The 24,296-nt window shown below is 45.1% G+C and overlaps 1 protein-coding gene across 1 annotated transcript in view; it reads left to right on the forward strand.

Annotated features, from left to right (window-relative positions):
* Nucleotides 1-222: 222 nt before the first annotated feature.
* WWC2 (WW and C2 domain containing 2) overlaps nt 223-24,296 on the forward strand; it is a 153,725-nt gene continuing 129,651 nt past the window's right edge. Inside the window, exon 1 of the mRNA XM_080928496.1 lies at nt 223-539. Coding sequence (XP_080784622.1) covers nt 409-539 — 131 coding nt within the window. The 5' untranslated portion in view covers nt 223-408. The remainder of the gene's footprint in view (nt 540-24,296) is intronic.

Genomic DNA, 24,296 nt, shown 5'->3' on the forward strand with positions numbered 1-24,296 from the left:
TGAGGCGGGCGCGGGGCGGGGCGGGGGCGGAGCGCATGCTAATCGCATGCAAATGAGGAGGCCAGTCGCCGCCGGGCCGTTGCTCCGCGGAGCTTCCCGGATCCGAGCCCAGACGGCGTCGGCCAGGGCAGCCTGGGCGCCGCGACCCTCGGCGGCCACAGGGGGACGGGGAGGAGGAGGAAGAGGCGGAGGCAGCGGCGGCAAGGAGGAGGAGGGCTCGCTCGCCTGTTCCGACGCAGACATGGTGGACTGATCCCCGGCCGGGCTGAGAGCAGGGATTCCCGAGGCTTCCCCGCGCGTGGCTCGCCGTGCCCCGAGCCCCGCACGCCCCTCGCCGGCACCCGCGTTCCCGCCGCTCCCCGCGCCCGGTCCCTATGGAGGCGCCGCTCGCCGGCGAGGCCGCCGACCATGCCTAGGAGGGCCGGGAGCGGGCAGCTGCCGCTACCCCGGGGCTGGGAGGAGGCCAGGGACTACGACGGCAAGGTCTTCTACATCGACCACAACACCAGGAGGACCAGCTGGATCGACCCCCGGGACAGGTGGGCGGCCGGGCCCTGGCCGGGTGCGGGGGGACCCGCCACGGGAAGTGCTGCGGCGACTGTTGTCTGGGAGACCTCGAGGGCGCGGGGGGCGTGGGGCGTCGCCAGCCCTGCACCCCTGAGGGGCTCCGGGGTCGGCGCGGGACCGTCGGCCTAGGCGCGGCTGTATCTGCCCGCCAGGCGCCCCTTCTCGGGCCCCATTGCCCACTGCCTTCCCCACGCCCCTCTGGGACTTGTAGACACTCCCTGTCCCAAGGGAAGGGAAGGATTGGTGCCCTGGATTGGCACCCTAAGTCCAGTTAGCCGGCTCAGGGTGGGGGGCACTTGACCCCTTTAGACCTCCCGTGTGCGCTTTAAAGTTGGTCAGATGGAGGGGGAGGGCACCTTTCGACCTCTGTGAGGCACGCTGAGCTCGCGGCCTCCCGGAGGCGTAAGTGATGGTGAACAACTAGCCATCTGGGCCACCTGTGGCATCTCTCCAGCCGGACCTAGTTCCTGAGCATTGATTGCAAGCTTTTTACCAGGGCGCACCCCGAACCATGACCTATATAGGTCCTGAACGTGGGGGGGGGGTCCCACTCCTGGCTCGACCTTTGTAGCTTTGCCCCTAAGATTTTAAAAACACTGTTTTGGAGTTTTGCTTCTAACCTCGGTTCCTCACCTGAAAACTTGGTCGGATTTTCTTTCGAAGTAGTAGTGGAGACTGGGACGGAACCTTGGCTACAGCTACGGGTAGCCCCCCAGCCCCGACTTGAAGCTTAGCCTGATTTTGCACAGGTCTCAGTACAAGCGTTTTGTTCTTACCTGGAGATCTGCAGCAAGTAGGCAGACATCTAAGAAGTTCAGGAGCTGAAGTTTAGTGGGATGCTCCACCCGTGTTGTTTCTCAACTTTCGCCTTACTTTTAAGGAGGAACCTTTCTTAGAATTATGGTTGTTAGAGGGCAAGGTCTCACACATCTGGGTAAACTCAGCACTTGTGAAGTGAAAGGATCAGGAGTTCAAGGCCAGTTTGGGTTATCCAAGATTCTGACTCAAAAAAAAAAAAAAAAAAATTAAGGAATGCCAGGGTGCATTTTTACTTGTAAATTTGAAAGCTGTCCATTAAAGAGGTATTTTGTTTTGTTTTGTTATTTTTTTACTAGACTGCCTCACACTGTACTGTAGCTAAGGCTCACTGGTTGGCTTGGAACTCCTTATATAACACAGGCTGGTGCCAAACTCACAGCAATCCCCCTGCCTCAGCCTCCTGAATGACTGACACCATACTGGGTTTGTTCCTCATTGTAAACTCAAGTAAGATCTCTTTAGGGATGCCCTTGCCACATACAGTTTTAGCATTTCTGAAAAGTCTCATGGGCTTTTTCTGCAATATGGTCTGGGGGGGCGTGTAGCCTTTTCAGGAGCTTTTCCTGTTAAGCCCCACCCCCTCTTAGTTTAAAACACACTGTTCTATTGATATCATCCCCAGGTACTCATTCCTACAACAATTGTATTTGAAAGCCATTAAAAAGCAGTTATAAGAAAGTCCTGAAAGACATAAATTTATGGAACAATCCTTGTTAAATTATCCATGAAGATAAGGTTTAGGTTTCCCTCTTGATGGTGATGAGGAAAGGCACCTGTGCCAGGCCTCATCTCTGCACACCCCATACATAAGCCATTGCTGTCCTGATGAAGGTTCTGACAGGGGTCACACCTCCATAGTCTCTCCAGGCATATTAGGTGTCATAAACCTCATCATGCCCAAGCCCGTTACCAATATGGTTGCACTTTGAAACTACTTCACGGACAGTCAAGGTCGGCACCGATGGTACTCACGCAACAGTGGTTTGTAGGGCACCTGTATAAATATTTGACTTTTACAGTTGTACGGCAGTTCTGGGGATACTGGGAGTCTCAGGTTCACTTACGCTTTCTAAGCATTCCCATCCTCTCCTGCCTCTGCTCACGCGCTTCTTGGTCTCGTCTCCTCTGTCTACCAGAGAGGATTATAAGAATATGCAAGGGCTGGGTGAGACAAACAGAAAGCGAAGTTACTTGGCTTATCTGTAGCACTGTTTTCTTACACAAGCCTGATGTGCAGTTCGCTTCGTTCACTTCAAACTGGAATGAGTTTGAGTTTTCTTTGCAGCTGCTAGGTCTTTCAGTACTTGAGGCTATGCATGTGGGTTATTAGAACAATTTCTGAATTTTGGTTTGAGAACTTTGGAAGCTGTTATGTGATGTCAGCCACTGTGATTTGTCAATTTAAATTATGTTTTCTTTTAGTGCAGCTAAGCGACAGTAAGTTTCCTACACAGTGTTAGAACTGATTAGTAGTTACTTGGAGTAACTACTAACTCTTGTTAAGTTTGCTACACAGCCAACAAGGAGAGATGTTACCCAGGCCAGGGAATGGGTGGATTCTTCTGCATGATCAGACTACAAATCCTGAAAGGAAAAGGAAAAATGTCTAGAGATGCTGTGGGCCTGCGGTGGTGTTGGATATTTATTTATTTATTTATTTATAAACAATTTAATTATTTATGTATGTGAGTACACTGTAGCTGTCTTCAGACACAGCAGAAGAGGGCATCTGATCCCATCACAGATGGTTGTGAGCCATCATGTGGTTGCTGGGAATTGAACTTAGGATTCTGGAAGAGCAGTTGGTGCCCTTAACTGCTGAGCCACGTCTCCAGCCCGGGTCGGATCTTTAAAGCCATTTCATTAAAATGGTCAGAAAGATCCATTCATTGGCTGTCGTTCCTTTCATTCCTTTAGGAGCGAGCATTTTGCTTTTGATGGTGCATCAGGAGGTGTCTATTTCTGGTTGGACAGAGTTCTGCTGAGGGATTGGGAGGAGGCTGGGGTCTACAGTAGCATCATTTCATCCAAGGAGTCGTGGCAGTAGGGCATGGGGGTCAGTCCTACCTTCAGGCTTTTGGCGCTAGGTCACGTCATGCAGACTTCGCCCAGGTGTATCACAGCTCTTGTTGTTCTGTTGAGTGCACAGCTGAGTTTCTGAATTAACTTTAAAATTGGGGGATACCACTCCCTCATACAATGTTTTCAATTCATAATTAGGACCAAATAGCATTATTTGCCCTGGTAGCATTTTATTTTATTTTATTTTATTTTATTTTATTTTATTTTATTTTATTAAAAAGAAAAAGAGTGTGTATGGGGCTTATCTGCTCCATGCCTGTGAAGTATCTTCAGAGGCCAGAAAAGGGCACTGGGTTCCCCTGGGGTTGCAGTTGCAGATGATCGATCCTCTCTCTCTCTCTCTCTCTCTCTCTCTCTCTCTCTCTCTCTCTGTGTGTGTGTGTGTGTGTGTGTGTGTGTATCTGATTTCTCACTGCCACATGGATGCTGGTCCTAGGTGGCCTCTGGGAAAGGTTTGATCCCCAAGGGGTCTCCACCCACAGGTGGACCTTGTGCTTGGTTCCCTCCCCTCTTTGCTCACCAAGAAGACTCTTTGACCACACCACTTGGTGTTTCTGGTGTTGTGGTGCTGGTGTCTTAAAGCACCAGATTCACACAGAAAGGGTGGAGTGAGCAGACAGGGAGGGCTGTTCTGTATTCTCATCCTTGGATGCCAGCCAAAGATGCCTATTTTTGTCCATTGAAGTTTACAGGTTGCTACGCAAAGGAATTGTATTAAGACTGATGGACCCTAACCTGTAGCTTATGATTGGGGCCTCATACAGAACAGCTTGTGGTTTGGAGTTGAAAAGAGACTTGGATGGCTGTGGGTGAATAAAGGGGTCAGGCAGATGTGTGTCTATCCACACTCAGTTGCTGGCATGTGATTGGGGTCCCAGGAACCCCGAATCTTCTTTCCTTTCAAATTGGAGTAAGTAAATGGATCAACCCACTGCTAATGTGCAAATTTTGAAAATCCAAATTTTGTATTTTTTGGTGGATGTGAACCGAGTGTAGGTTAGTCCAGTCAAAGGCTAAGGGTGTAAGTTGAGCTACCTACCTCTCCTGTTTTAGTTTTATTGGGATTAAAATATATATATCTCCTGAGCTACCAACAACCGGAGATAATCAATTTTCCAGTTGGATTAGAAATAATGAGAGAAGTGAGCTGCAGCTACATTTCGAAGAATAATATCAATATGTGAGTTACTTATAGCAGCCACACCAAAACAAACCGAAACAAAAAACTCACGGTCGTCTCTGGTCGCCGGAATGGTACCACCATGGCCGTGGTTGCTGGACGTTGTTCTTTCTCGGTAGGGTTAGCATCAGATGCCAGGCAGCGCTGAGCAGGGGCTGAGTGGGAATGGTGTGGGAGGTGTGGAGAGGCTGCTGAAGGAGTCTGCTTTCTAATCACTTCACCTAACTATGATGTCTCCCAAAAATAACCATAGCCGGATTTCTTGTTTTCTGCACCACTGTGTTCTAATGGCTGCTGGGTACATTGACTGACTAAGGTTCTTCTGTGACTTTAATGGTCTGTATCTGCAGTTTAATTTTGCTGCAAGATTCAGGACAATAGTTGGTTTTTCAAGAAAGACTGTTATTTATAAACAGGCTATTTGTTTTGAGCTGAAAATTGCTAAGTTGTCAGCTACAGTCAGCCATTGTGACATGTGGTCCACAAGCAAGCTGTATTTAAATTTAATGAGAGGAAGCCTGGGCTATTGCAAAGTGTGGAAGCTGCCCGCAGGCCCTGCTCTGCCTGGTAAATGGCACTTGCTTCCTTTTCTGGGTAAAATCCTATAGAAAAGGAGACACTCTCTGTGTAGGGGTGTGACCAGCTTCATCTTGCTCCTGTGGGAGTTGGGGACATGGCAGGAAACAGAGCTACTGCTCCAATATGTAGATTACTTCACAAAGACTTTCAGTCTGTGTGTGCGGGTACTGTAAACAAGATTGAAGTTGGTTGGCTAACTTTAGTTAGATTTTGGACTTAATTCTTCACCCACTTCTGAGATTGAAAAAATGACCACATACCTCTAGTATGTGGGACTAGAAAGAAAAAATTAAAGGCACAGAGTGTAGGCGAAAAATGATCTATGAAAATGTAAATGTAGAATGTTTTTACCATCTTGAATGTTTTTTTTCTTAGTCATTCTTATTGTGATAAAACAAACCACACAAAATTCACAATTTTAGCTGAGGTTTACAATTTAGTGATTTGTTTAAGTATTTTCACACTGTTAGGCAACCCTAACTACTACAGTGTTCCTGGACCTCAAAATAACCTTACCTATTAAAAACTCACTTCCCATTCTACCCCCCCCCCCCCCCCCACCAGGCTTTTGGCAGCCATTGATCTACATCCTGTGTCTGGTTTTCCCTGTGAACATTTGGTACTGACAGAGTGACACACTAACCCTCTGCCACCGGCCTCTCACTTAGCAGTGTTCCTGAGGCCCTGCCTCTTGTTGGCCTTAGCAGGAGCTTCATTTCTTTTCTGACCCACATGCCAATTCTATATCTAACCTGTTATTATTATTATTATATTATTATTATTGTGGGCTACAATATCAGATTTGTCATTTTAATGTAAATACAATTATAAGTTGTCTTTCATATAGCACTTTAATATAGTACTTCTTTTAAAAAAATATCGTGGTGGTGGCGCACACCTTTAATCCCAGCATACGGGAGGCAGAGACAGGCAGCCTATAAAGAGTTCCAGGACAGCCAGGGCTAAGGAGAAATCCTGTCTTGAAAAAAACAAGAACAAAGCAAAACATGTGAGTGAGTGTGTATTTGTGTGTGTGTCTGTGTATGATATCTGTGTGTGTGAAAGAGTGATTGTGTGCTGTGTGGGTAATATATGAGGCCGTGTGAGAAACACTGCTACTTGACCAGGACAAACTATGTCAGAAACATTTCAAGTTTTCTTGGTTTTGCATTTCTCTTCCTTTTCCTACTATATCTGAGTTTAGTAAAAATATTTTTAGTTTTTTATTTGAGAAAGGGTCTCACTGTGAGGCCATGTCTGGCTTGAACCTTGCTGTCTATCTAGACTGGGCTGCCTTCCACCTCACAGAGATCCGAATGCCTCTGCTGGGATTAAAGGTATGTGCCACCACACCTGGTGGAATGATTTGAACTCTGACATTATAGATGTTACCAGTGTATCAACCAGCTTGGTGTCTCAGACAGTAGGAGAGAGGTAAGAGTTGGTTCTGGGTCAGTCTGCTTATAATGGAGTTTGCACAGCTATCTAGTGAGACCTGCCTTGATACTTCTCTGTAATCTTTTAATTCAGCCTAGTGAGTACCACTCCAAACACAAGGGGAAACACTCAGGGGAATTAAATGTAGACTGTAGATTCAATGTACACATTACATTTTGTGTTCATGTCAAGTGTGCTTGTTAGGAAGTATTTGTATGAACCATATCATGAACCAAACCACGCAGTGTATGTTTTTATGAGTTTATTCTAAAAGAGTTAAGAGCTATCCATTCTACGTAGCCGTTTATTAATTAAACCTGCCTGTTATCATTTAAAATGTTATGAGACCTGCAAACCTTACCACACTCGGATGACAGAGGTCACCTCAAGAGCCATGTGTGCTGTCAGAGTTCCACCCCAGCCCCATTACAGCCCCAGCCCAGCCACGAGGACACCCCTTAAGTAAGTAGTGCTCAGAGGGACCTGAGGGGGCACAGCACTAAATGTTATGTGACATCTCAGGATGGAAAAAGGGAAAAACTAAGGAAATATGAGGTCTTGGCATAGGCACACAGATACCTGAGGTAGATAGGTATCGGAGGCACATAGGCACACTAGCTGCAGTAAATTCTCTGAGCTTCTAGGAGGAGCCTCATGTGAGAACCTGGCGCCCATTCTGTACCAACCTTGTGTTTTCCTGTGAATAGGAAACGCCTTTGGAAATGTTATTAAAGTTTATTAGAATATTATTAAGATTAAAAACAGCTGTCTGTCTGTCTACTGATCTTCATCATTTATGGCGAGCAAGCATGGCCTGGAGTGCGGTCCTGCCCTGCTGGCCCCCGGGCAGCCCTCAGCCAGTGGCTCTAAGGACGTGCTATGGCTTGCTCCATAAGGAATGGTGGGCTTCTTGCTTTTATTACTACCACCACCACCACCACCACCACTTGTTTTTTGAGATAGGATTTCACTTTGTAGTCTTGGCTGGCTTGGAACTCACCTCAAAAGAACTGCTTCTGAGCTCAGAGTGCTGGGATTAAAGATGTACACCACTATGCCCAACTCAAGCCTTAAACATGTTTTATATAAATATTTAAAATACATTTTAGCTATTTATGATCACCTGTCTTTTCCTTTGATCATTTATTATACAAATGATTTTTAGATATTGTATAGCAGGAAAATGAGTCCAGGCCAGCACAGAAGCTGAGTCTGAGGAATCGTCTCCGTCTTGGGTTGATTTTCTTGCAGTGAAGTGAAACACATCACTTAAAGTTTTCCATAATCCATTTCTTTTGGGGGCGTCTAGAAACATGGTAGCCAAGTTTGGCTTGTAGAATTCACAGCTGCTGCTGCTTGCTAACACTGTATATCACTCCATCTGTTGCCTTGAAATCAGGGGCTGTCCTGGGAGCCCGGCTTTGCAGTACAGGCCTGAAGTAGAGACTGTACGGTATATGGATAGATTAACCAAGGCTTATTTAGTTTGGTAAGTTACCAAATACTAGGCATCTGTCAGATTTATTATTATTATTAATGTTAATGCGTTTGTTTTGGGGACAGTCTGTAGCCTAGATTGGGAGCGGATTTTCTGTGTTGTGAGGGTGACCCTGAAGCTTTGTTCCTCCTGCTTTCACTTCCAAGTCCTGGGGATGGTGATGATGAGGAGGAAGAGGAGGGTGAGGATGATGACAATGATCTTGTGTATATTTGTGGGTGTGATGTGCATTTGTATATGTGTGTTTGGTTGTGTGAGTGCACTTGTGTATGTGTGAGGGGCTAAAGTTGATGTTGAATTTTTGTTTTTCACCTTATATGTTGAGGCAGGGTCTCTCACTGAACCCAGGATTCAGCAACTCCAGATAGTCTGGCTAGCCAGCTAAACTGGATCCTGAAAAAGTAGGCTCTAATGCCAGTGGAGGAATGGCCTTGCCAGGAAGAGCAAGGGCAGGCAGGTGCTTCCTCCTCATGTTCTTCATGCAGGCTCCCATCAGAAGACGTGTCCCAGATTCAAGAGGAACTTCCCACTGAACAGGTCTGAGTTTAGGGTAGGCCTTCCCATCTCAAATGATTTGATGAAGGAAACCTTCATTGGTGAACCCACCTGTCCTGGCTTTTAGTTAACTCCAGATGTAATTGCTTGACAACCAAGAATAGCCACTACACCGTGTTTCTGCTCCCTGAGTCCTAGGATGCTGGGCTGGCCTCTGTGTCCAGCTGCTTTCCTGTGGGTTCTGGATCCAGCTCTGGTCTTCACATTTGCACAGTGAAAGCTTGAGCCATCTCCAGAGCACTTTTCATTAATTTACTTTCAAAAATTTAACATTTAAATTTGTAACGTGTGACACCCGTACAGAGAATCTCAAGTACTATGGCCCCAACATGGAGGTCAGAGGACAACCCTTGGGAGCCGTTCTCCTTTTTCTGCCGTACACTCGGCACCAGGCTGGGGTCTGCAGCCGTCTTGTCGGCCCATTGATTTAATTTGTGAGACAGATTCTTTGCGTTCCAGGCCCCTTTGACCTGTCATTCGGCAGCTTCACTGGTGCTGAGAGTGCAGGTGCGCACACCTCACCTGGGCGTAGAAAGATTTTGAAAAAAGAATTGTGAATGTAGAAAACACATTCCACAAAATATCAAACTTCAAAGGCACAATAGCAATTCATTGTAGGAGACATGAATATGGTATTATGTCTTAATAAATAGAAATGCTAGTTATTTAAGTGTGTGTGTGAGGGATAAATGAGTGTGTGTTTGTGTAGATATGCATGACCATGGGTGTGCATGAACGAGCATGGATGTGGAGAGCAAATGTGACTGTCCTGGAAACACCAACCACCTCTTTTGGGTTGTCCTGAAGCTCCCGAGTTACAGTAGGTTGACTGGCCTCTGAGCTCCAGGGATCCTCCTGACTCTGCCTCCTTGGGGTTGAGATTACAAGTTTATACACACATAGCATTTTATCTGTCAACCTGACACAAACTAAAGTCATCTGAGAGAAGGGAACCAACCTCAAGTAAGAAAATGTCTTCATTAGTTGGGTGAAGTGGAAATTTCTGGTTTCTTTAACAACAGCTGTATCATGTGATGCTTTTCTGGAAGCTGCCTTGTGAGAGCGCATGTGTGAGGGCTTTTCTGAAAATCACACCAAAGAGAGAAACACACCAAAGAACTCGTGGTATTCCAGCTGATTTGGGCCGATTCTGCTTGTATTGAACTGGACTGCAGGTATCCTGACAAGGAAGAGTGGGGTCACCCCCAAGCAACTACTTCTAAACAAGTCCACGACACCCTTTCCCATTATCCTTTTTCCACTCCTCTGGTCGATGGGTTAGAAGGTGTTTAAGAATCCTTAATAAAGTAGGTTTTGAAACAAAATCTAACCCTTTAGGGCATTTTCTTAATGATTGATGGGGAGCCCATTGTGGGTGGAGCATCCCTGGTTGCTATGAGAATGCCCGCCGAGCGAGCCTTGATGAGCAAGCCACTAAGCAGCACCTTCCATGGCCTCTGCATTGGCTCCTGCCTCCTGGTTCCAGTCCTGTGGGGAGTTCCTGTCTTGACTTCCTTCACTGATGGATTGTGATGTAGAAGTGTAATCTGAATAAGCCCTTTACCCCCACCCCCTCCCCACATTGTTGATTTGGTCATGGTGTTTCAACACATCAATAGTAAGATACAAGGGTTCTGACCACTGAACTCAGGGTCTCTTGCTTGCAAGGCAAGTGATTTATTGACTAGCCATTCTTCTGGCTCTAGAAGCATTAACTTTTCTAAGCTAATAATGATGATCAAACAGAAAATAATCCCATGTAACAACCTTACTATACAGAGAGTTGAAACTTGTTAGAGTCAAGGGTGCCTGTCTCCCAAATATACCATGTTTATTTTTGCTCTTTGAATAATTTTTTTGTGTATTAGTCCTGTTCTTAGTAAATGATTCATCATTCCAAAAGTGTAACAGTGAGACTATTTGGGAGCTGGAGAGATGGCTCAGTGGTTAAGATCACTGGCTAATCTTTCAGAAGGACCTGGGTTCAAGTCCTAGCACCCGCATGGCGGCTCATAACTAACTGTAGCTTTTGTCCTGGGGATCTGACGCTCTTCTGGCCTTTGAGGGCACTGCATGCATGCGTGCACAGACTGCAGGCAGAACTCTCAAACACATTAAAAAACAAGTGAGAATGTTTGGAAACGGAACTGCCTGTGAAGTTACAGGTTAGCAAAGGAGGCGCTGGGAACTGGTACTTCACCCATAGCGTAGGAGGAGGTCAGTGCAGTCTTCTCTGCTTGCGCTTTTGCTCATACTGGTTGATGCAGTTCTGAATGTGAGGCTCAGTAGTAAATGTTGAGCTACAGAGGTTTACACTATACATTCCTGACGAAATTCTGCCTAACTAGCAGACTGCGGAATGTGTTTTGGTTCTTTATTGTTTCTCTGTCCTATAAAAAGTCTGTTTTATTAACTGACCATGATCCTTGATAAAAATTAAAACATGGTAGGCAACTCTTGTTGCAGGTTTGAAGGACACACAGTTTTATTTAGTGTAAAGCATTGATCTCTGTTTCCTTTGCATGTGGTGTTCAGGAGAGATAAGAGTTGTTTTCTTCTCCCTTGAAACTGAAGAGAGGGGGCTGGAGAGATGGCTCAGTGGTTAAGAACACTGACTGCTCTTCCAGATGTCCTGAGTTCAAATCCCAGCAACCACATGGTGACTCACAACCATCTGTAATGAAACCTGACGCCCTCTTCTGGTGTGTCTGAAGACAGCTACAGTGTACTTATATATAATAAATAAGTAATCAAAAAGAAATAGAAGAGAGTGGCTGTGTGGAATCTGTGGTTATCAGGGTGAGGTTTGGGCTGGTCAGTAGTTTGTCTCACGCTGCATCTTTTTTTCTTACTGATTATCCAGGTATTTGAATTTGGTTGAAACAGATGTTGTATTTACCTTCTTGTTGCTTCCCATCAATTCTGCTGAATGGTGTAAGTCCTGACTCTTAGGGCAGTAGGAATGCGCAGGTTTCTGAGATACCCAGAAGGGATGTGGGCATACCCTGTGTCAGCAGTATGTCAGTAGGAGGTCTGGAGATGCAGTCAGGACAGCGAGGACCTCCTGCCACCTGCCTGGCTGGGTCACTAATGGGTTTTCAGACTTTCCTTGTGTCTGTTGAGAATGGAGTCCTGTTTGGAATGTGTATGTCCCCTTTGCTCCTCTTTAGATTACCTGTTCCCACAGGGCACAGCACTGTGGAGCTCTGTATTCATAAAAATGACACGTAAGCATTTCAAGGACCCTTTCTAAGATTTTTCCAAGATGTAGGCATTTGCCCTGGTTTAGTTTACTGGACATGACCCCATAGTCATTTGTCAAACATATATTTGAAACATTAATAACATCAGGAGGAAATAGTGCTGAATAAAGTGAGGTCTTTCATAGATTTTTATGTTTTAAATTGGGGAGGACAAAGAAATTATGATAGCCTTGGCAAAGGGGAAGGAGTCTTTAGAAGCTGCTTTGAGTTAGAAGGCGCTTCCTTCTTAAGGATCTACATTTAACTAAGATCTTTCATCCACTTTGAGATCTTGTGGGCACAGGCTTAAGAGAGGGCCTTGAGAAAGTCCCAGACAGCTTTAGGGCATGATAGCTGCTAGGCGTGTGTAGCTATTTCCATATGAACTAGGCCAAGTTAAACATTTGATGGTAGCCACCTTGTAAGTGTGCAATAGCCCCGTGCATATATAAAGAGCTTTGCCTTCCCCTGCAGAAGGCCTGTTGGGCTGCCTTCTCCCAAACAGACAGGTGGTGTGTGAGAAACGGAATGGAAGGCTTTGAGTGACTGTGGGACTGAGACTGGGGGAGAAGAGGTCTGGCCACTTCTGCCTTGTAGACCATTACACTTTTGATGCTTTTGGGGGGTTCTTAAAATTGGAGATTTTTAGTTGGGCAGGGATTGTTGTAATCCCACCTCTCAGGAGGCAGGAACAGGACCGTAAGTTTGAGGCCAGCCTGAGATACAGGTACGTTAGTGGTAGTGCTCTTCCCTAGTTTGGGCAAGGCCCTGGGTTCAGTCCCCAGCATTGAAGAAGCTGAGATGATGAGAGATGGGACCTCTGTGTTTTGTACCGAACAGTGGCTCAGGAGGTGAAGCACAAGCCTAATGGCCCAGCGGCCAGGCAACCAGGTGACCCTGCTCTCCTCCTGTGACCAGGTGATCCCTGCTCTCCTCCTGTGACCAGGTGATCCCTGCTCTCCTACACTGTGGAAGGTGGGAACCAACTCCTGAAAGCTGCCCTCCGTTCTGACCTGCACATGTGTGTCAGGTGTGTGCATGCCTGTGCGTGTGTCTGCACACACATAATAAGGGAAACATACAAATAGTTAAAGGAGATCACTCCTTCCTAGAGAAGGGATCAGAGATGCTACTGGTGGTGAGAAACTGTTGGATTAAAATGATGCATTTTGCAATGGGAAACAGTGAATGGATTTTCTGGTTTTAGGTTAAAAGAAAAGAAAAAACATGCTGACATGTTCCAGTGCAGGTGCTGGAAGCCTGGGGGAGGGGCAGAGGCTTTGGGACTTTCTGATGGGGAGAGACCAGGAAGGGGGATGGTCAGCTAGTTCCTGCTTGCACTGGAAATCCAGAATTCTTTTTTAGATGTGTAGATGTTCTGGACGTAGGATCTGCAGTTCAGGAGATGCTCAGAACTGGAGGGACATATCATTCAAAGCTGTTGAATCTTGAGGCTTGTGCCGATGTGTACCTATGTTTTCAAACTTTTCTAGCCAAGATGACTTAATTTTTTTTCACTAAGTACACATACCTTATACTTACTGAGCGCTGCTGTGCTAAAGATGATGATGATATTAATACATACATTTATTGAGACCTTCACGTGTTATCTCAAGGTCAGTGAGGGCAAGCACTGTGTTTTGTTTGGTTACATTTTAGTGTTCATCTGTGCATAAGATCTTAATTTATCGGACAAATGAAACCTTTGATAGATCCATTATCATCCACTGCTATGTTTTGAATGAAGTTTGACTTTGTCCTCCACAAACTCAGGAGGTGTCTCAGGTCTTGTTGGGGGGGGGCTGTCTGTGAAGAGATTGAAGTTCTCTTAAGAGGGAACCAGCTTGGCCACTCTCCTGCCTGGGTGCCATCCAGCCACAAGGTCTTCAACAGAGCTGAGCAGAAGGGGTACCGTGTGACTTTGGACCTCAAGACCTTCTTTCTTAATAAAATTGGCCACTTTCAAATATTTTGGTATTGTAAGAAAGAGTTGAGTTAATACATCCCCAGCTTAGGAACCAGAGGCATACAAGGTTAAGGGACTTGTCCTAAGCCATGAAGCTTTGGGGTGGAGTGGCAGATCTAGGCTTGTGTGTTTGACTTCAAGCTTTAGCCGCATGCCATCTACAACCATTCCCTGCACAGCCTTTGCCTCTTGTCTGGTGCTTGGGAGTCACAGCTGCCTTTGAGGACTTAGTCTAAAATTCATCGTTTGGCACCACTCAACCTTAGCTGTCATTTATCTGTCTCGAAGGACCTTAATTGTTTGACTGGATTCTAGCTTCTGGAATGTGCAGTTACCTGCTCCTGAACTACAGCCTCCCCAGTTCATTGTCTCCTCTTCCCACGTGGTCAGGTCATGCACACCCTTGTTTATGCCCCTGTTCAGGACGTATATCGAGACACAGGCCTGTCAGCATTGGTTGCACAGACACAGCTAATTTGATTCTGTCACTTGTGCCGTATTCCAGTGTTGTAACTTCTTTCAGGGGCTGAGATCTGACATGCTGTAAATCCTCTTTATCCCTGTCATCTGATTCTAAAACCCCTTTGCCCTTGGAGCAGAGCCTCCTCCCAGCTCTGCTCAGTAACCACGTCTTCCACCTGTGTGCCCTCCAGGCTCCGCCCTCCTTAGAGGATCGGTGAGCAGTGTACTCAGGAGCGGACTTTCCTGATCCAGGGTCTCCCTTTCCTGTCAGCTCCTTTCTTTCATCTGTTCAACCCTCACCTGATCCGTTGTGTGATCAAGCCTGGGTTCTACTACTGATGGGGAACTACAGACCTCGATTGGAATTCCTTTCTACCTTGTAATTAGTCCTGAGTCTTGGCTGAGGTGGGTGGTGCAGGGTGGGGTAGGTAGTGTCAGTTAATCTCAGCATATCTCAGTACTTCTGGGTGTTTGGTAATAGAGCAACATACTGTATATATGCTTCTATTTGGACATCTAGTAGTCCTAACGCTTCCACTGTTTACTTCCTTAGAGAGCCTAGTTTGTGAACTCTAATTAAGCACTTAGATTATGCATGCAAAAAATCTTTTGTTCCTGTGTTGCTAAGAGCAACAGTTGGGAAAGTTAACCTTCCCTTTCTGAAGTTGTGGACAAATACAGGAATGTTAGCGGATTTTAAGAAGACTCCTTAAGTGTTGGGTGTTGCACCTATAATAAACTGCTAAGCAGTTGACCGTAATTACTGCGAAGGAAAAATGCAATAGATGTGAATAATCACGGGACACTGACAGAACATTCCTAAAATACTATTCAAATGAGACCAGCCCTCCCTGGGCTCTGGCAGAGGAGGGAGTCTGCAGCTGCTTGTCTGACTAACTTTGCTGTTGTGTCTAAAAACCCTGCTCAGTGGTTTGCTGGACAGGCCATGACTTACCTGGAATTTGCCTGACTTATTAAATAGTTTTTTCCTTTCCCAGGCAAACTATCTCCTTCCCTTTATTTCTACACTGCGGCTTTCCCTGCTCCCACCGTCTGCTCTAATTTGACCGACTCCTGACGACTGCTCAGGAGTTGTGTGCTTCTCTTGTATTTTTTTTTAAATTTTATTTCTTTGTGCTTTTTAAACTGTTTACTTACCTAAATTAGTGGCAGCAGTGAAGAACACATTTTGGCCCAATTGAATAAAAGTCTGGAACCATGGTTCTTAACCTTCCTCATGCTGGACTCTTTAATACAGCTCCTCATGTATTATAACCATAAAATTATTTTGTTGCTACTTCATAACTGTAATTTTGCTGCTCTTATGAATTACATTTTAAATATCTTATATATAGGGTATCTGATATGTGACCCCCTAAGGGGTAACAACCCACAGGTTAAACACCTGGTCTAGAGCTTTTAAACATCCATAGGTATTCATGAATTCTCTATCCAGAATTGCTACTCTGTGGAAATGGGCTAGACAAAGGAAGGCATTGAGTGGGGATGCTCTGAGTTAGGGGTTTACTGGTGGCAATTTAATTATTTCTCATTCAAGGACAGAGTGCTCATGGAAGAGGAGCCTGTGTCCTCTCCTCTGCCCTACGGCTCTTGGGCTCTTGGAAGCAAACCCTAGAAGATAGTGTGGCCTAACTTGTGAGGAATTTTAGAAGGGCTGGCTAAGTGTCTACCTCCAGGAGGAGGGCCCACTCTCACCCTGTTGCTTGGTGGATGTAAACTTTGCCCATGTGTATTCCAAATGATGATTTTAAAAAAAAGTCACATTTTTAACGTCAAATATTTAAATTACATTTTGCATATCTTAAAATTATGTATTATATATGCATATATATGTATGTAAAACTACAAGTATAATCTTAGGTGTGAATTCTAAAAGGCACTGTGTTATGCTTCATTGAAAACTGGGCAGGACATCCATTGATGCTGGTTGAGGGGTTTTTAAGAAAGAAGACCGTGATGGAGATAGAAACATCTGATTTCATCCCAGTGCCAGGAACGATGCAGCAGCTGCAGAGAAGAACATCGTCTACAAATATTGAAAGGGAGTTTGGCTACTTCACAGTGTAGTCATTTTGAGCTAACCATAATTTGGAGATGAAGGAAAAGGAAACAAACAGAAAAATTGGTTTTCCTTTTCTGGTTTTAGAACAATGAGGACTCAGTTGGATACCAGTTATCTTAAGAGATTTGGTGTCAGCCACCTGTTTATTTGTGCATTTTACTGAAAAAAATCCAGTATTTGTGTTCATAAAAGGATGGCATACAGAACAACATTATGAACTGATAACAGAAAAGATATTTAATTCTGAGATACAAAAATCTCCATAATGGTTTCATTTGAGCTAAAACTAATGCATAAAGCCATACATTCTGACATCTGTAAACTAGTCATTTTGAACAAGGAATTTTTATTTGTGGCTCTTCTGGGAGGAAATAGAATGCAGATTGGAAGAAATTGAAGTTTATGTAATAGTTCTGGAAGCTACTTGAAATGATTCTATACGTAATTGTATTGCTTAAAAAGTCATAAATTAATAGAACTCTGCCTTTATAAGAAATAAAATGTTCAAATGTTTCAAGTTTTTAACTGAGTGCAAAAATATTTAATATTTAACTTCACTGTGCCTTTATCTACATAGGAATTGTCTTGAGGTCTTCTGGTGTGAGGTAGACTTGGATACATAATACACCAACATTAGTTTTTCATAACATTGGACATTGAACTGGACCTCTTGGGAGAAGAGCGCTCTGCCTTGAGCTGCCCCACAGTTCCCTAACCACGGTGTAGGGGAACATGATGAGGTTGTTGATGTGTTAATCCTTTGTGATGATTGAGGCCCTAGTGTAGAGGCGCAACCTTCTCTATGGGTGAAGATTGTCAATGGAGGGAATATCTTTACTCCCTGTGTCTTTTTAGTTCTGCTGGGTTAAAATAGTACCACTTGGTTACCTGATTTAGTTAAACATTAGTCCAAATTAAAAAGTTGTGTGCAGTTGAAGATCATCTGAACTGAAAATACCTTGCTGCTTTTTATTCCCAGTGATGTGACAGTTCTGTAAACTCCACATTTTAGTGTCTTCTCATAACAAAGCCTATTCCTTCACGTTTCTGCCTCCCACTGTGATGGCAGAGTCAAAGAGGGACCAAACACACATGGCCCACAAAGGATAGACGAGTCCTCAGGGTCTTTTACAGGAAGTTTATGGAAGTAGCTTAGAAGGAAAGATTTATTTTGACTCACAGTTTGCATGGCAGTGTGTGTGTGTGTGTGTGCACGCGCGGGCGTGCGCCTGTGTTTTCACATGGACCCCAACTAGGAATTGGAGAGAGCTAGAGGGAACTAGAGGTGGTCTCTACACTGAAGATCTACCTCAGTAGCTTGTACCACAGAGAAGTCTCAAACATCACCCCAGCTGACACTTACTTCAAACACAAGCTTGTGGAGGACATTTCAGAGACAGACTCTCAGTGAAGCATTTTTGAGAAGCTGCTTCTCGCAGAACCCGCCCACCTCTAAGCAGGGCACTCTGCTGTGTGGCCTTGGCACGCAAGTCAATCATTTGCCTTCTTGGACTCTGGGCCTCTGAGTTTTCTGCCCCATTGCTCAGTATGTCTGACCTCATGCATTAACAGGCTCTCAGACTAGCACCATCCCTGGGAATGCTGGGAAATCAGGTTTGTTGGGAATGGTAAGGGCAACGTGTGCATTTATTTTCTTCTGTCTGTGCTGCTGAGTTGTAACTTTTGTGAAGGTGAGAATGGGACTTTGTGTGCGTGTTTCTACTGCTGTCCCCTAAGGGGTGACTAGGAGTTGCTGTGCATTATGAATATAATGTGCATCATCTCACATTCCCAGCAATTTATAATTCACACTTATTATGTCAATAATTTACCCTACACTTGCCGCACTGTTTGCTGTGAGCCATGTATCCCTCACGGCTCCCACAGACATGATTCCAGTCTTTTTAATGAACATGTCTGTTTAGTTTGTGTGTGCATGTTGCCCAGGTTGACTTGAAAGTCTTCCCCACTTGCTCTTGGTCTTGGTTTTGGAGGCAGGGTCTGTCACTGACCCTGGAGCTCATTGGTTTGGTAAGGCCTCCTGGCCAGCCAGCTCCACAGGTCCTCCTGTCTCCACAGTGCTGAAGTACAGGCACATATACTGCAACCAAATGTATGTCTTCAGACACACCAGAGGAAGGCATTGAATTCCAGTACAGATGGTTGCAAGCCACCTTGTGTTGCTGGGAATTGGACTCAGGACTTCTGGAAGAACAGTCAGTGCTCTTAACCTCTGAGCCATCTGTCCAGCCCCCATCTTCCCAGTCTTATCTCTTAATTCTTACCACAGCATCTTGGGTTGGATATGTTCAAGTGCTCTAGTGTTGGGCTCCTAATTTAATTCGCTGTTGTATTCATTAAGAAACATGAACTGCTTAATTCTTTCTGCCGACTGTCCTGAGCTCCGAAGCTCTCTTTCCATGGTACAGTGAGGTACTGCCTTTCCCACTGCACGCAGACCTGGAAGAGCCTCTATTCCAGTGAAGACAGGCCTCACCAGCCGCTCTCTTCCCTGTAAAGGAGTTTATTATTTTGAAAGCTGCACAGGTGACACAATTCGGATGGATGACATTATGCTGCTGTGGAGTGGGTTTTTCAGTGTCCCCAGGGTTTGTTACTGTGGCCTTGATCTCCAGAGGAGCTGTTTAAAGGTTTGTGTCCTAGGAGATGCTTAGGTCGGGGATGTTGCCATCTGAAGAGTAAAAGGTAACTCTTGCCAGACTGATGGCTACAGAGGCTGGACTCGAGCCCTGTCTTTCTGTGGCTTCCTGTCTGGTTCGTCCTCTTACACAAGGCTCCTGCCATTGTGGTTCTGTCCCCAGGTCCTCACCAGAACCCAGGAGATGCTAATGCCCCGGAACTTGCAGAACCCTAAAGTGTCTAAACCACTTTTCTTTATAAAGTTTCCCAGGCTCAGATAGTTTATTAAAGCAACAAGAATTGTACAAATAAATATATTCAGTGTGATGGTTTGTATATATTTGGCCCAGAGAGTGACACTATTTGAAGGAGTGGTCCTGTTGGAGTAGGTGTGTCACTGGATGTGGGCTTTATGACTCTCATCATAGCTGCCTGGAAGTCAGTCTTCCACTAGCAGCCTTCAGATAAGGATGCTGAACTTTCAGCTCTGCCTGCACCATGCTTGCCTGGATGCTGTCATGCTACCACTTTGATGATAATGGACTGAACCTCTGAACCTGTAAGCCAGCCCCAATTAAATGTTGTCTTTATGAGTTGCTTTGGTCATGGTGTCTGTTCACAGCAGTAAAACCCTAACTGAGGCAGTCAGTGAGAAGAAATCTTGCATTGTTCCTGGGATCTATTTCTCTTCCCAAAGGGAACATGCAAGTTAGCTGTGAAAGAAAAAAATTTCACCTATTGTAGCATTATTTTACATTGACTTGTTTCTCCTGAGAGGTCTTAGAGATTATGTAATCCATTTGTATATATGTTTGTTTTTTCATATCCTCATTTTGTGAGTGCACTGAACTTTTAAAAAAGTACTTTTCTCATTTATGAACATGCACCCTTTTCATTCACTCATTCATTCATTCACTCATTTATTCTTTCATTCTGGAGACTGAACTCAGGGTGTTACCCATTCTAGACAAGTACTAGGCAGCATCCCGACCTAAGGATCTCCCAGGACATGAACCATTGAACAGCCCACTAGCTACGACCAAGGCCGCAGGAGTGAGTCCTGGAGAGACACTGGAAGCGGCTCCAGCTCACAGCAGCACACCCTCAAATCACAGTTCTCACCGTTCAGAATAACAGAGACTCAAAGTGTCTCCAGCGGCCCAGTTTGTCCCTTGTCAGTCCTAAACAAAGTTCTGTGGACACTTACGTAGTCTCTGAACTGCAGATCCCTTTCTAGACTTGGAAAGGCTATCAGAAGACAAATGAAGTCTTAGTTTTAATACATTACTTGCAGTTGCTTTACATAGAATTTGTGTCAATTTATTATCCCAGTGACCCAGTGAATGAGGGTGTGTTTCCATACTTCCATCCAACATAGCATTTGGAAAGATTTGGTATTTGGAATGGATATGAGAAATATAAATTGATAGTACTGTGAAATATTTTTATCTTTTATAAAAAAAAAAAAGAAGAGGTTGAACTTTCCCCCTGTTTTATTGAGAAACACAGGAGGCAGAAATTTGAGGCCAAGAAGCAGCTTGGTGGGCTCCTTAGGGAGGGATCACCGGCATCCAGTTGTTAGAGTAGGACCCAGTGTCTGTAGCAGAAGGGCCGATGTCACACCTCCATCGTGAACCTGAGGAGAAAGGCAGCCTGGAACAGGCTGAGGCTGGTGGCCTCCTCGAACTGCAGGACCGAGCTGGTTAAAGAGGAGTTGCAATGGGTTCGGGCTAGAGCAAGTGGGAAAAGCCCCAACTACGGTAAGAGAGGCGTATAGGCGGTGAAAACCGGGCCCCAGAAGATGTGAGATGAGCTCCAGGATGAGGTAAGCTGGCAGTCCTGTCGCCGTGGGCCAAAAGAGCAGATCGGACTGATGAGCAGGGCCATCTGAGTGTAGCTGGAGGAGAAGATTGCCAAAGAGCAGGCGGACAGAGTGGCAGCCAGTCTGCCAAAGATGGCTGCCGCATTGGAAGATGGCAGTCCAGAAGGATGCTGGGCCAGCCCAGTTTCTCCTCTGTCTGGCTAGACTGCTGGAAACTGACTTCGGAATCGAGTTGATCTTTAACTAGACGGTTGCTTTCTCTCTTCCCTCTCTACCCTCCATTCCTCCTGTCTTGCTGACCAGCCCATCTCTGCGGAGGCTGAACACATTTTAGAACAACACTTACGTGACTGTGGGCAGCGCGCCAAGTGTCTTTAAACGCGTGTTGTGATGTGCATGATTTGTAATTAGTTTTTGTTGCTGTGGTAGCAGCCGTCTGTGAGAGACTCCAAGTAATGGCAGGGCTCTCCCAAGCAGCAGTCTCATTCCGTCCTGCCTGAGGAAGGTAGCTTTTCAGCCTAATGCAAAGTGCCTTCTGCACAGCGGGGAAGTTGTATATCTGAGTTGTAGATAGTCTAGGCACAGGCTTCACCCACCCAGCGAAACCTCTTTAAACTGTACCAAAGAACCAGTCAAACCTGAAGGGGAGTCCAGGAGGCATCAGCCTCCCCCCAAATAGTAATAAAGCAACAAAATCAAACATTGCATTGTGAAGGTTTTCAGTTGTATATCTCTTTTGACAGCTTTATCTTTTGATTGATTGATTGGGATAGGCATAATTCTTCATGTTTTCAAACCTAAAGGTAAATGCAAGAATAACATTACCTAAATCTTGGTCATCTAGAGATAGATCTTTATCTGTCTTTGTTTTTAAATTAACATCTTTGTTTTTAAATTAACATTGAGCATGGATTTTGAGTATTTCTGTATGCTCCTCTTTACATAGAGATAGTTTGTGGTTTAAGCCATCAATAGGATAAATCTCAGTAGTAACAGATTTCCTAAGTTTGATTTTGTGTCTGAAGCTCACTTGGCTCTTTAGGAATGTATAGGCTAGAATCTTTTGATTGTCCTGTTAATATTTTATGATGCCCTTACCCCAGTACCGAGGACCAATATTGGGGCCTTGCGCTTTACCCCTTGGCTAAGCCCCCAAGCACCTACTGGTAGGACCTTCTTGAGAGCATTTACGGAAGTGTTTCTGAGAGTGGTCTGATTCCACCACCACTCCTCTGGGGCCCTGTTTGCCAAACTGGATAATTTAAGTTCCTTCATCTTAACTCGTTCAGGTATAGTTCGCATCCTTAGAGCTGTGCAGAGTTGCTGTCTGAGCGTTTGTTTCATCTTGATCTTGTTGGGGATGTGTGGGGTGATTACTCTCACCCTTGACTGTGTGGGCAGTCCCCCTGTTCTCATTTAAACTCAGTTCACCTCTGGTTTTGCCTTTCCCCCTTCCTTGTTTAGGTGACTGAATTGTTCATTTCTCGTATTTTCTTAAAGTGACCACAGTCTCCTGTAAGAGCTTTTTTCCTGAGTTAATGATTTTTTTACTTTTTGCCTTTTTCTTTCATTCTGCATTGATTTTCATTCTTATTTTTACTTTTTTTTTTTTTTTTTTTTTTTTTTTTTGAGACAGGTTCTCTCTTTGTAGCCTCCTGAAAGTCACTGTGTAGACTAGGTTGGCTTCAGACTCACAGTGACCTGTCTCCGCCTCCCAAGAGCTGAGATTAAAGGCTTGTGCCACCACACCTGGCTTTTCACTTTGGCTTTCAGTTTTTGAAAATTTAATTTATGATAATTTGAGATTTTGTTTTCATTATTATACTTTATTCATTTGATTTTAATTATAAGGATAGTTTGTTTAATATGAAAAATTAGTTTCAAAAAAGCTTTATTATTTTATGTGTGTGGTTGTTTTGCCTGCATGTATGTCTGTGCAACACATGTGTGTTTGGTGCTGGCAGAGACCAGAGACAGTTTTAGATTCCCTGGAACTGGAGTTACAGATGCCATGTAGTTGCTGGGAGTCGAACCCAGTACTCTGGAAGAGCAGCTAGTGCTCTTAACTAATGAGCCATCTCTCCAGCCCTTTTATTATATCCTTTTAAAGACTTACTTTATTTTCACTTGTGTGTATCTGAAATCAAAGAGCCGTAATTGACTACTGCATTGTTAGCACTTGGTGTAAACTCTTGTCTGTCTGGTTCACACTGCTCCACCACAGTGTCAAGCCCGTGAAAGGTATTCAGTGTTCAACTAAGTGTGCCTTTTTAGGCACTGTTTAAATTTCAAAACAGAAAACCACGCAGTCTTTGTGGGTGTTTATTTATCTTCACACTCTAGAAGAATTCACTCTTGCTTCCCATTCTCCTGTCTAGATTAGAAAGGATCAGGGCATTCTTCCTTCCTAAGGAACAGGCCATCTTCCTTCCTAAGGATCAGAACATCCTTCCTTCCTAAGGAACAGACCATCCTTCCTTCCTAAGGAACAGACCATCCTTCCTTCCTAAGGAACAGGCCATCTTCCTTCCTAAGGAACAGGCCATCTTCCTTCCTAAGGAACAGGCCATCTTCCTTCCTAAGGAACAGGCCATCCTTCCTTCCTAAGGAGCAGGCCATCCTTCCTTCCTAAGGAACAGGCCATCCTTCCTTCCTAAGGATCAGAACATCCTTTCTTCCTAAGGAACAGACCATCCTTCCTTCCTAAGGATCGGGACATCCTTCCTTCCTAAGGAACAGACCATCCTTCCTTCCTAAGGAGCAGGCCATCCTTCCTTCCTAAGGAACAGGCCATCCTTCCTTCCTAAGGAACAGGCCATCCTTCCTTCCTAAGGAACAGACCATCTTCCTTCCTAAGGATCAGGACATCCTTCCTTCCTAAGGATCAGGACATCCTTCCTTCCTAAGGAGCAGGCCATCCTTCCTTCCTAAGGATCAGGACATCCTTCCTTCCTAAGGATCAGGACATCCTTCCTTCCTAAGGATCAGGCCATCCTTCCTTCCTAAGGAACAGGACATCCTTCCTTCCTAAGGATCAGGCCATCCTTCCTTCCTAAGTGCACAGCACACACAGGCTGACTCTGCTCTGAGGACCCACTGCTCACTGGAGAGAGAGTTGTTGGCCTTCTCCAGCCTGGTCCCGAGTAAGACCAGGCAGTGCACTAACATGAGGCTACTTCTGTAGAGCCGAGGTCAGCACTGCTTTACTCTTAGAATGGGAGTTCCCTGTGATTTTGGTGGCCCAGGTTCTGGGGTTACCCGACCTGTGAACCTCAGGTATTGTTCCTCAGAAGCCACACACCTTGTTTTTTGAAACAGGATCTCCTTCTGGGACCTGGGGTTCCCAGATTAAACTATGGTGGCT

This window comes from Micromys minutus (genome assembly GCF_963924665.1).
Source record: "Micromys minutus genome assembly, chromosome: 14".
Lineage (NCBI taxonomy): Eukaryota > Metazoa > Chordata > Mammalia > Rodentia > Muridae > Micromys > Micromys minutus.